Source organism: Emydura macquarii, unplaced genomic scaffold (assembly GCF_026122565.2).
Source record: "Emydura macquarii macquarii isolate MOO-44397 ecotype Brisbane River unplaced genomic scaffold, CSIRO-AGI_Emac_v2 contig_1451, whole genome shotgun sequence".
NCBI lineage: Eukaryota > Metazoa > Chordata > Testudines > Chelidae > Emydura > Emydura macquarii.
The window spans coordinates 7,375,188-7,387,242 of record NW_027131588.1 but is presented as its reverse complement, the minus strand read 5'-3'; the positions used below and the strand labels follow the sequence as shown (position 1 = coordinate 7,387,242).

The following is a 12,055-nucleotide window of genomic DNA, read 5'->3' as shown; positions in this document are numbered from 1 at the left end:
TTTTAAATGTTTTACTCTCCTTCTCTCTCTCCCCATATAGTCAACCAGTTGCCCTGATCTTAATCTTTTGGGCTCTAATTGTTTTTAACTCCGTCTTTATTTTGCCCTCCAAAAATTGAGAAGCACCAACAAAGGGAAAGGGACTAGTCAGAAAAATGAGAATGAAAAAATTGACAAATCAAGTTAAACAGCATAGTCTATTGTGGGTTTCTCCCTCTCTTGTAGATGGACAGAAACATGATAACAAATCACAGCAAATCTTGAACTGCATGAAAGGAGAAGGAATAAAATGGAAATGCTGCAGGATATGTTGGGGGCCACAAGAGTTCTGGTCCACTGAGAGTATGCTGGTCTCTTCTAATTAGAGTAAACACCGATGCAAATTCCCAACAGAAAAAATACAGCTGTAGCAATACAGGTTCCTCAGCAAATGTGAGGCCTCTTGTATGGATTCATATCATTTAGTTCTGTATGTCAGAAACAGGATATCTAATTCCTTGTGCTGGGATGGTCCATTAATCACAATCCTCAGAAAGACCTTTCTAGTTCACAAGAGCCTTGCATGCTCCTGGGACAAGTGCCGTATCATACTGGAAGCCATTAGAGATGGTCTCTGATCTGAACATACAGAAACAAAATTCACTGGGGGAGAATTTACTTTTCCTCTTTATTTTAAAGATCAGCATTAATGCTTAAACCAAAAAGATCTGCTCAGCTGTACGGTCTTAGGTGGAAAGTGATAAATGAGAAGAGAGATTGCACTGGGCTTAGTGAAAGGGGAGGAAAAAAAAGGGTTTCACATCAAAAATCAGAAAGACATAGTAACCCATCTCCCCAAAGATTATTCCTGTGTGTCTGTGATTGTCTCTCTGATCTGACACAGAGAAAAGGCAGATGCGGATCTTTTCCAGAGCTAGGTGGAAATTACCCACACAGCCATGACAACCACATGGGTACAAAGGAACTACAATGAGCTACAGATGCGAACTGAATGATACTAAATGAGTCAGGTGAAAGAATCAGACAAGCCACTGTTTATTTTCTCTGTTGAGTACTATAAGCATAGGAAGAAGAGTGTATACTGATTCCATGCAACAACGTTTTTTGAATTTTGTTTGACAATTTATTAAAGCTAAAGGTTTGATCCAGCAGAAAATATCAGTGGTTGTCTAACCCAGGCAAGACCTAGAAAATAACATGTGCTGGCTCTGTAGCACATCAAATGCTCAGGAGACAATTCAGATTGTTGCACAGGGCCAATCCCAACCCACACACTCCAAACTGGAAGACTAGGAAACTTGTGAACTTGTCCCATCTCCAGTAGCCCACACATCCTTCTCCTAGGTTTTGCCTTGCCAATGGGAGCAGCCACCACCCTGAGAAGCGGAGGCAAAGTCTTGTGTATCTTTTAAAACAATAATAAGAAGAAACTTTTGAACTGATGCTGATTTGATGGGATCCTGGGGATATCATTGAGTCTCAAAATGGAGAAAACGGTATTTCCCAACTTCATAATGGTACACAATGCTGAATAAGTGAATAGCATTATCGAGACCAGACAGTGGCTGAGATGGTAAAAGAACTTAGGTCCTGCTGGACTACTAGCACTGTCCTTAATCCTGCTAGCTCTGTGCTTAGGTAGGTTGAGCACCCCACGCCTGCTGCTGAGTGCCCTCAACTCCCATTGAAGTCAGTGGGAATGGGGTGGGAAGCTCAGCATGGCAGATAAGTGCTCAGCACCTTTCAGAACCAAGCCATAACAGAAGACTACCAGTTTGTTTTGGAAAGATTTGGTAGAATGCATGTGCTCACATCTGCCCAAGGGGAATCAACTTACTTCCTCTTTTGCAAACAGTCATTTCTGATTGATTTTTTTCCCTCCAAGGCAGAGAGGAAGGAAGGGCCCCAGTAATTAATTCTTATCCCACATTTCTTTGTTTTTTAAAAGAGTTTTTGTAAATCATTTATCAAAGTGGTGCACATGCTATAGCATGTGTGTACACAGAGGCACAGGCTGTTCAATTCCCTGAGGAGTAGCTGCATTTTGACTTTGATAAAATACAATATTGATTTGGGAAAAACTGCAGGGTCCTGAATGGAAACCCACAAATACCCTAACATTTAAAGCCCAAAATTAACTGCGTTCTGGAATAATTACATTTTCAAATTACTCTTCTGTAGCGACTATCAGCAGACTGAAATATTTGGGTTTTCCTTTACATGGTGCTGAGCTGTCCTTTCAGTCATCAGAACAAAATTAGTCTACATCATTCCACCCCAAACTATTTGGTTTTTGCAGTGTGTGGCTCTGCAATCTATTTTTGTCTGTTATAGATCACAGTAATCTGACCTCCAGGATTGTACTAAATTTACATCAGCAGTTGTACCGTTTAATCAGCAGGCATTATTAATTCATCCTTTTCTGCCCATTAGGTAGCTGTCAGTGTACGATGCATGATCAGGTAATGATAGCTGCATTCTAATAAAATGTCCAGAGTCTTTATGGGATTTGTGTGTGCACACGCGTATGAGCGTGCGCTTTTTATGTATAATCCAACCCAGAGCTGCATCATTCTGCACTATCTTTTGTCTTGTGAAGTTTGATCTGGTACATTATGATCTAACTCAATCACCACCTTCCCTATCATAAAAGACCTGAAGGATTTTTCTGCATCATAATCACAGAATCTTCTGCAAGTGCCAATTCCAAACCATCAAGTTTGATGTCTTAACTGAACATCAAAGCCTTATATTAAATAATATATAAGGGGGGAGGGGAGAAACAAGCCACATCTGACATATATGTTTTTGACTTTTTTATATTAATAAAAACAAAAATGGCATGACTCTGTTGTATAATACTTTCCTTTCTATGGTTACATTGCTTTAATATTTCTAATTATATCTAATAATACTTTACAGTTAAAGAGAGCTAGGGTGTGTAAGAGATTAGTTGCTGTTATGCTATATGGATTTGTATATGTATACATATGATAGGAGAAGCAATTTAAGAGGATCATTTAAAATAAAATAATAAACACAACAGACTAAATAAATAGAAATGCTGAAGGCTTTCAACTGAATAGTATATAACAGAACTAGATTCCTTTAAACCCATCTTTTTCGTTCCTTGGAAAAAGGAACACATGGCCTCTGAGCCCCAAGGATTACTTTCCCAGCCTATTTTTGGCCTTAACTTCCCTTAGTTTTAAAGGTCCCCTGAGTTGGACCAACTGACAGAGGAGAGCTCCCTCTGGTGCCTGTCAATGCCACTTCTTAATGAGCCACAGGAGTCACCATAAAATGATAGTAGGTACCCACTACTGACCAGGGACCAAGTACAGTATCTTCGTAGTGGTGTTAGCCTTTGTTCACTAGAAACAAGGGACCAAGCATGAGAATTAAATCTGGTTGAAGCAAGATCAATAGTGCGACTATTAAAAGTGATTATTTAATTAAAGTGTCTTTGAACCCAAGCTTTCTACAAATCTAAAATAAAAAGCTATCAGGTTCAGACGACTGTTTGACTTCCCCAAGCTAAGAATCAATGTGCAAATGAATGTGGGGACCCTGTGTCTGAGCCTGGGCTAGCGTGATTGTGTGAAGATGGAAGAGGGGCTGGGCTGGAGCCTGAATTCAAACTCTGGGCTTTCACTGCAGTGTAGCCATACCCCTAGAGATTTCCATACCTGATGGAGCTGGCTGGTCTGCTTTGTTCCTCTATTACTGGAGCCACCCAATCATTCAGCCGCTCTCCCTCTTTGGACCGTCAGGGTAGGTCTACACTACAATTAAAAACCTGTGGCTGGCTTGTGCCAGCTGACTCAGGCTCACAGGGCTCGGGCTATGGGTTTGTTTAATTGCAGTGTAGACTTATAGGATTGGGCTGGAGCCCAGGCTCTAGGACCCTGTGAGAAAAGAGGGTCCCAGAGCTCAGGCTGAAGCCCTAGCTCGGAAATCTACACCGCAATTAGACAGCCACATAGCCTGACCCCTGCGAGCCTGAGTCAGCTGCCACAGGCCAGCCATGGGTGTCTAATTTCAGTGTAGACATACCCCCGGTCTGCTCAGCTCTTCCCTGCTCTCCAAGAGCCCTATTTCTCCCAACAACCAAAGTTGTGGCAACCACTGGCTCCCCACACTGTATGACCACCAGTTGCTTCTGATGGAGGGTGAAAAAGCTGAAGTGGAAATTAAGTGGAGCGTTGACCCCATGCTTGCCACTGAAGAGGGGTGAGAAGTTTCACCCATTATGAATACTAAAATCCAAACATTGAACGGCTAGGACAACTCCAAGCTTTCCCTCCTTCAGTGCTAGTGACCAGGATTCTTTAAAAACGCAGTTGGAGTTTGCATTGAATTCTCCCAACCATTCCTATGTTTTATGACCAAATTGCAAAAGCAGATGATGGGTGGCTGACAGCACACACATCTCTTTCAACGGCCTATGGAATCAAATATACCACTCACTATTACAAAGTAAATGAAACCAAAACAATTATTTCAGTACAACTCCAGTAGGATTTGCATGCAGTTGCTTCCTGCAATTCAGAGTGATCAGTACCTAACAGTAAATAAGTCCAAATGTCAGCCCTCCTTTGGTTTCTCACTTCTGCCGAGCAGTTTTTCAGCCAGTGGGAATGTAATGTTTGCATAACTGGGATTATATCAAGTTTGCTAACTTGACTCTTCTAAATGAAAACATTTGCAGCCAATCTAATAAGATTTTAGGAGTGTTTCAAGAGACCACAAACCCCTCATCTAGAGCTCTTTTTATTACATTTTTGCTTAGCTCTGTTTGCACAAGAATTGCTTTTCCAAGAAAGTAAATCAGGACACTTAAGTGAAGACACCCCTTTGCAAGGAAAGCTAGCTGCCGCCACTGCAGGGCCTTTAATTGGCTTTTCAGGGATACATTAGCTCCACATATATGGAAAGGATGTGGACAAGCCTGGTTTGGTGTGGGGATGCCTGCATTTGCATATTCTGCCTTCTGGAGAGGTGGTCTCAGGGTAAGCCTAACAAAAGGAAAATCCAGAAACTAAAGATTAAAAAAATAAGGGACTAATTAAATAGCAAAGAATAATAAGGCAGGGTTTGTTGTAGTGGAGGATATCTGTTGGCTAAATACAGGTTCATCTAGTTCGCTCTTACATTTACTGTGAGTAAAAACTGAAATTGTCTACATATTTAAATACTGAAACATGAGAAGGATTTTACTCTGGCTTTAAGAGCCCGATCCAAAGCCCATTGAAATCCTTGGAAAGATTCCCACTGACTTCTATGTGGCTTTGGTTCAGGTCCCATATGCAAATTTCTATGCAATCTTAATGAGAGAGAGGCTAACGTGCCTCTATAATTTTCTTGTGTGAAACAAGAGGACAGAGCCTGTCTATTTTTGGGGGGTATTGTGCAGCACCATGTACGTTATCAGCATTTAACAAAAATCTCCTTATGTTGTTCACTTCTTATTCTGCATTGAATGACTCCCTTTTACATACTGTATCACAAGGACATTGAGGAGTCAAATTTGGCCAAAAATGTACCTGCCGGCTTTGTGAAGTAAGTCTTTACATAACCCCAGACCAATAGAAACATTTCCCTGAATTTGTTTTTAATTCCAAATGAGTAAGTTGTAAATAGAAAAATCCAAAACTTTCCCCTGGTACAATTGGATTCCATACATAGCAGCACGGTGCTAGGGAACACCTGAGAGCAATATGGACTAGAGACCCTGGACACCTTCCATTGAAATCAATGGCAAAATTTCTATTACAGTCAATGACAAGTCGAAGCAGATTTTAGAAGCGAAGTATTTGCAAAATAATAACGCCACTTTGCTCTTGTATGGCATTTTTCATCCATGGATCTCAAAGTGCTTTATAAAAGGAAGGCAAGATTTATTATCTCCATTCTACAGATGGGGAAATGGAGGCACGGAGAGGTGAAGGGACTTGTCCAGCATCACACAACCAAACAGTGGCAGAGCCTGGAACAGAATCCAGCTCTCCTGATGCTCAGTTCAGTGCTCTGTACCACACTGCTTCCAGCTATTATATTTCAATTGTTCTCGCTGAATGAAATTCCCAACCACTGGTAAATAATGAAAAATAAATCAGATCTAACATTATTTTGGCTTTTATAAGTGAGGGTGTAATTTGCAAAACAGGACAGGATTTTTTAAAAAATATAAAAACATTTTGAATAGAGAAGTGTCTTTTTAGTTTGGATGTATTCAATCAGTGCCACGGGGTGACATTTTGGGGGTTGAACTGCGCTCTTTAAACTATTCCTGCCTTTGACGAGGAAGATATAACTACAGCTTGTTTTCCTGTGGCTCTTTGTTCACCAGACACTTTTGGTTGCTGGATCTGGACTGGATTAGAGGCCACTGCAGAGAGAGACTGAGGACAGGGCTCCAGTACACTGCTCCGATCCAGTCCAATCACCTATCACACTTCCCAATGCACCATTCATACTTCCAGCTGCCACAAGGTCATCAGCATTAGCTTCAATCAAACGTCCTCCGGCTTCATGTCCCATGATGAAAACATTTATGGAGTCCTGGACAAGGTACAAGTTTTACAGTTTTATGGATGAAATATTTTAGGTCCCTCTGACCTACCGAAAAAAGGTTTTGTTTTATTTTATTTTATTTTAATCCCCAAATGTTCAGTTTTGTGTGTGCGTTTTTCCTACAGAATGTGTGCATTGCTTCCAGCAATGTGTTTTCTATTACCTGGAAGAACAGAAAAGCACTAATGGGAGGAAACAACTTGATTCTTATTGCGAGTGCAACACAAAACAGAACCTCCAAACAATACAATGGCTTCTCAACCAAAGCCATCCTGCTTATCTTGGGGCCTAGTTCTCTACTCCATTACACCCATTTCACACTTCAGTGGGGCTACATGGGTGTAAAAACAGCACAATGGAGTGAAAACTCAGGCCCCTCAGTCTTTTTTCATGTCACAAGCTAAGTAAGATGCTTGGCTTTCAGTTTATACCTACCCCAGACAGCATCCATTGAGAGTAATCTGCCTTATCTCGCCATTAGCCCATCTTTTCTGTTTAAGACAAACATGGCATGTGTGTTCCTTTCCATAAACTCATTCTCCTTCCCAAAGAACTTCCAATGAAACTTTTATCATCCTGGCTATCAAGAAATTCACACATGATGCAGGAAACAGCCTGCTTGAGGCCCTAGATTTAAACACTTTCTGGCAAAGGATGCTGTCTAGGAAAAACCCCCTTGGTCTTTTTGCTGCACCAACCAGGTTTCACTTTGGGTTTTTGTTTTTACAAAGCCATGTTTGAGCCTCCACCTCACCTTGACTGTGAAATCTGCACTGAGAGGCCCAGATATTCTCAGTATCTCCTTGTCCGGAAACTTCTGGAAGTCGACACTAGAATTGTCCACCAGGAAGGAGCCTGTGGAGCTGAGGCTGTTTTCGCCCTTCACACCTTGGAGAGTCTTGGTTTCCAAATCTGACAAACACAAACAGAGGTGACCCAGAGCAGGCGAGCACATGACAGTTACAAAATAATACCACCGTGGGGATGGAGTGTAATAAATAGTCAAGCCCAGGTTAATCAATGCGCACTCAGTACATCTCAAGGGGGTGGTGGTGAGGGGGGTCCTGCCCACCAGATTTGCGTGTCTGGCATTGGGACTGGCCAAACCTGATTGCAACTTTGCACACAGAATTGCAGAGCTACTCAGGTTTGGCCTGGATGCCCCTCTGTCACGACAGGCGCAGGGAGGATGGGAAAAGAGCAGTTGGCCAGGACAAATTTGAGTAAGTGGCATTATGCTCAGTGATTCAAATCCAAATCTCAACCTAGTGACTCACGTGCCCCACTGTCCCAAATCTTCACTCCGGCAACGTCACATTCCAAAATAAAAAAGAACCTGGATCGGCCTCTTCTCTCTTTCTTCTACAGACTCCCTGTTCTCTAAAAATTTCCTCTTTTGGCTGCCATGAAGTCTAATTCTATTGCAAAAATTTGCTAGTTTGGGAAAGAGCAAGTATGCTTGGAGAGAAGGCAGGATGAAGGGAAGGGGGAAAGTCATTTACAGGAAAAGGAACAACAACTACAGTAGAGCAGGCCAGGAATACCCAAAGGTCCACTTAAAAGGTATGTATTTCAGAGGATTTGGACTTTTAAGAAAATGTTATGTATTTTTTGTTCTAGTTTATAACCTGTAATTTGCTGGTCATTATTCACAGCTCTAAATCTAAACAGCAGTAAAAAGATTATTAAGTACCTACTGCTGTCTCAAGGTAAATAGCAGATCACACACTGGAATTTCAAAACACGCCCAGTCCATTGTACCAGGATGCAAGCACTTTGGAGTGACTGCCTCTGCCTTTCAGCTCTGTGCTATTACTAATGCTCTGTTAACGGTGACTGTCTCTTACTGGGTTTACACTGCTGGAAAGCTGTACCCACCCTTAGGACTACAGTAGTTTGTAATCGCCCAAAATGCTACATCTTACAAGTTATCCCACAATGAGCGTTTGGGGCTATTGTTAGAGAATTCTGCAGTATTTTTTTTCCTATGAAAGCATGGACAGCATACTTGGCTCCCTGGCATTTTGATCCCTCTCCAGTGCCTCTGCTGAAAATGGGGCAGACAGTGGCTGGCTACTATATAGGCATGCAAGAGGAGGGGAAGAGTGCAAAGAGCCTTACGCCCTTGCCTTGTGTCCCTGCCACAGGCCAGTCAAAGCTGCAGCCTCAGCACTCGCCTGAGTGCAGAAAATATCCTCTGCTTGCACACTCTGGGGTTCATGGCACTCCAAAAGGTGCAGGGAGGAAGCAGAGCCATCGTCCCCTCCCCCGCTTCCACACCAGCCAGCCTATGCTGCAGCCATGTAAGGTCCAGTCAGTGGGCTCATTCCCCCTGGGGCAGTGTGACTCCTTAATTGCACAATCTGGCTCTACATGCATCTATCCTCTCTGTTCTTCTCACTGAGTGTGAATGGGGCGCCTGTGAGAGGGAGAGAGGGAGATTTCCTTAAGAACAGACGCATGTGCTCAACCCGTGAGCAGATTGATGACAGAGCCCAGGAGCAGGGAAACCCATACTCTAACCCCCTCAGCATCTCTGAAGTCAGTGGGATTTTTATTTTTTTAAACATAGAAGACGTGCTTGGCATTGAACGAGTCAGCCAAAAGATGAATACACAGAAATGGTTGAAAAACTGTGGAGGGACAGAAGGATTCTGGCCAAATTCTATGCATGTACAAATCTATTATTTCACTGGGATTGTCCAAAGCATCTGAAGGCAGGATTCTGTCCCATGTGTTGAACTCAGTGATTTGAGAGAAAGAAACCAGACTTTCCTGCTGTAAGTAAAACACTACAGGATACCAAGGTTCTTATAAAGCAAAAACACACCGGCTTTTTCTACTCACATAAGTGATCGGGTCCTTTCAACACTAGACGAACGTGCCTACTTCCATAGGGCACAGCAACAACAGTATCTTCCGCTGCAGGGAAATTAAAAAATGCATGGAGTCAGTAAGCAAAGGAATCCCCGTCGGTCTCCAAACATCATTGAAAGAGCTGCTCATGGGAAAATTAAAAGCAAAGCTTTTGGTACCATAACCCCACCTCCCCCTCAAGTCCTGACAAAAGATAAAGGTTGGCATTCATCTTAAAGGGATGTTCTGACTCTCATCGGAGCTACTGATTTTATTTATACTCCACTCTAATCCAAGTGTTTAGAGAGAGACCGGCAGCTTTTTATGTCACCTAGCCTCCAATTAAAACGAAGCATATCTTACCCTTCCAAATTATTTTGGCATATATGTATTTGTGCTGAATTAGGGAAGTAAAAAATATTCAAATGTTCAAAGGGAAAAGCTAAAACACTGAACTCCCTGTTCCTTCGCATGCCACATGATGCTTTCCCAGCAGAACCCAAAAACTCCTGTCTCTTCCACATTCCTTTGCATGCCACGTGATCCCCCAGCTAAACTCTGCGACGCCTTCCTTGTCTCACTGCACACCCCGCTGAGACACGTCCCTACCGTGGTGCTATAATTGTGTTGTCCTTTCCATACTACTCACAAAAAGCCAGGGCAGTACATAGGCCCACTAGACCTGTAGTGTGGACGGGCTCTTAGGGCCTGATCCTGCACCACTGAAGTCATTGGGAGCTTTGCCACAGACCTCAATGGGCGCCAGAATGAGCCCCTAATGAGTCCAAGGCACTAAGCCACCAACCTGCTCTCTCCTGCAGTTTACCTGCTGCTGTTAGATCTAACTATCCCAGTAACATCTTAGTGCTCTGCATGGGGCCAGGGAAGGGACAGTGCTGTGACTCCAGAGTGCAGACTCCTGACTGCCCAGCTGAGGCTCAGCAGCTGATGAGTGGGAAGGTGGGGAGAGTGCTCATCTACACTCAGTAGCAGCATCAGGCTGCTCCCTCCTCCTCTCTCTGCTTCCTGACTCCCTCCCTCCTCTCCAACTGGATGCTGACAAGCGGGGGCAGGAACCACAATAGTTTTGCCCCCCTCAAAACCGAAATTTGCAAGGGAATTGGAGTAGGAGCTGTGCGGCCCTGCTTTGAAAGCAACAGGGTGCGATTTTGGCATGTGAAAACAACACAGCCAGTAACATGCTAGCTTTCATCTGAAGATCTGCACTATCGCCAGGACTTTTTGAACAGCACTCAGACTTCAGCTGGAAGAATAAAAAAGATTTACTGTACACTAGCCCAATCCTACAATTGATGAACATTTCTATGAAAACAACCAGCTGTGAAATAGTTAGCAAGTTTGACATTTTAATTGCCATTATTATGGCTCAGGGTCAACACCCTGTTGTGATGAGTGGGGCAGTTCAAACCACTCTTAGGACTACTGTTTCTGTCTGTCTGCAGGCTCAGGAAGATGACATGCACTCCGCCCTCTCTTCTATTTTATTCACAGTCACAACGGCCAAAAAGTTATCCACTGTATGACATGGCCTCACAATGATTTTCCGTACAGGAAAATTTTGGGTTCGTCATGGATATCTTTAAAATGTTGCAGTCACTTGGGAAAAAAAGTTGATGGAGCCTTTATAACTACATCTATGGAAACATTTTTAGTACAAATTTAAGTTCATAAAAGTTAATGGACTGAGAGTGCTGAAAATAGAAAGCCTCTGTTTACGCATAGGTCATGAAAAGTGCAAGCAGAGACAAAGACAAACTCTCCATTTTAGCCCTCAGTGTGCTTAACTCAGACTTAAAAGGGCTCCTCCCCACAGTCGCCCACGCTCTTGCGAAAAGTGATTGTGCCCACACTAGAGTATGACCCTCTGATGACCAGAAATTAGCACCTCTATCAAATTCAGTGTGATAGTTAGGGAGTCTGTTTATAAGCCAAGTTAAAGTCTTGTAACTCAGTTCACTGATCATGTCACCGTCTAGACTTGTAGGTGTAAGACCAGTTCAGTATTTACAATACTCTCTATCTAGCTGCCCGATCAATAGGCTGTAAATCTCATCTGGTCCAGACACCACAGAACTGTTCCCTTTTTTGGCCCTGTGCAGCTTTCATAGCATGAGTGAAACCCTGAATAGAAGATACAGCTTTCATTTATGATTGGTTGGAATATCACTAAAGAAAACTTTCTTCCTAGGGAAAATATTTGGGAGCTATTAAGTCAATCAATTTAGGACAGGCAGTGCTGGGAAAAAATTCAGCAAGCTTCCCTGCTGATGTTGTAAAGGATCTTTTATCAGCTGATGCCAGTTTGTTTTTGTGGAACAGTGACCCCATAAGAGCTGACAGTATGTGTACATAAATGGTGAGGAGAGGTGGGGTGGGAGGAGTGGGAAAACTAGAGGAGGCAATGACGGACTTCTTTTATACAGAAATGACAGTAAGATTATTCAATCAAAATTTGTTTATCCAAACCCTGGTTAACTAGAACATTTTCTTATCAAAGTTCAGATATGTTTTTAAGAGTTTACTGAAGCTGTTATCCTGATGATCTCCCAAGTACTCTAGGACCAGATCCTAGAAGCAGCAAAGGTCTGAGCTGGGGTCCAAT

At 42.7% G+C, this 12,055-nt stretch overlaps 1 protein-coding gene across 1 annotated transcript in view; it reads right to left on the bottom strand.

Moving 5' to 3' along the window:
- Nucleotides 1–12,055, bottom strand: part of ADAMTSL1 (ADAMTS like 1) — a 611,419-nt gene that overhangs the window by 142,359 nt on the left and 457,005 nt on the right. The window contains exons 8-9 of the mRNA XM_067553131.1: nucleotides 9,424–9,498; nucleotides 7,331–7,488 (exon numbers count right to left, since the gene is read on the bottom strand). Coding sequence (XP_067409232.1) covers nucleotides 7,331–7,488; nucleotides 9,424–9,498 — 233 coding nt within the window. The remainder of the gene's footprint in view (nucleotides 1–7,330; nucleotides 7,489–9,423; nucleotides 9,499–12,055) is intronic.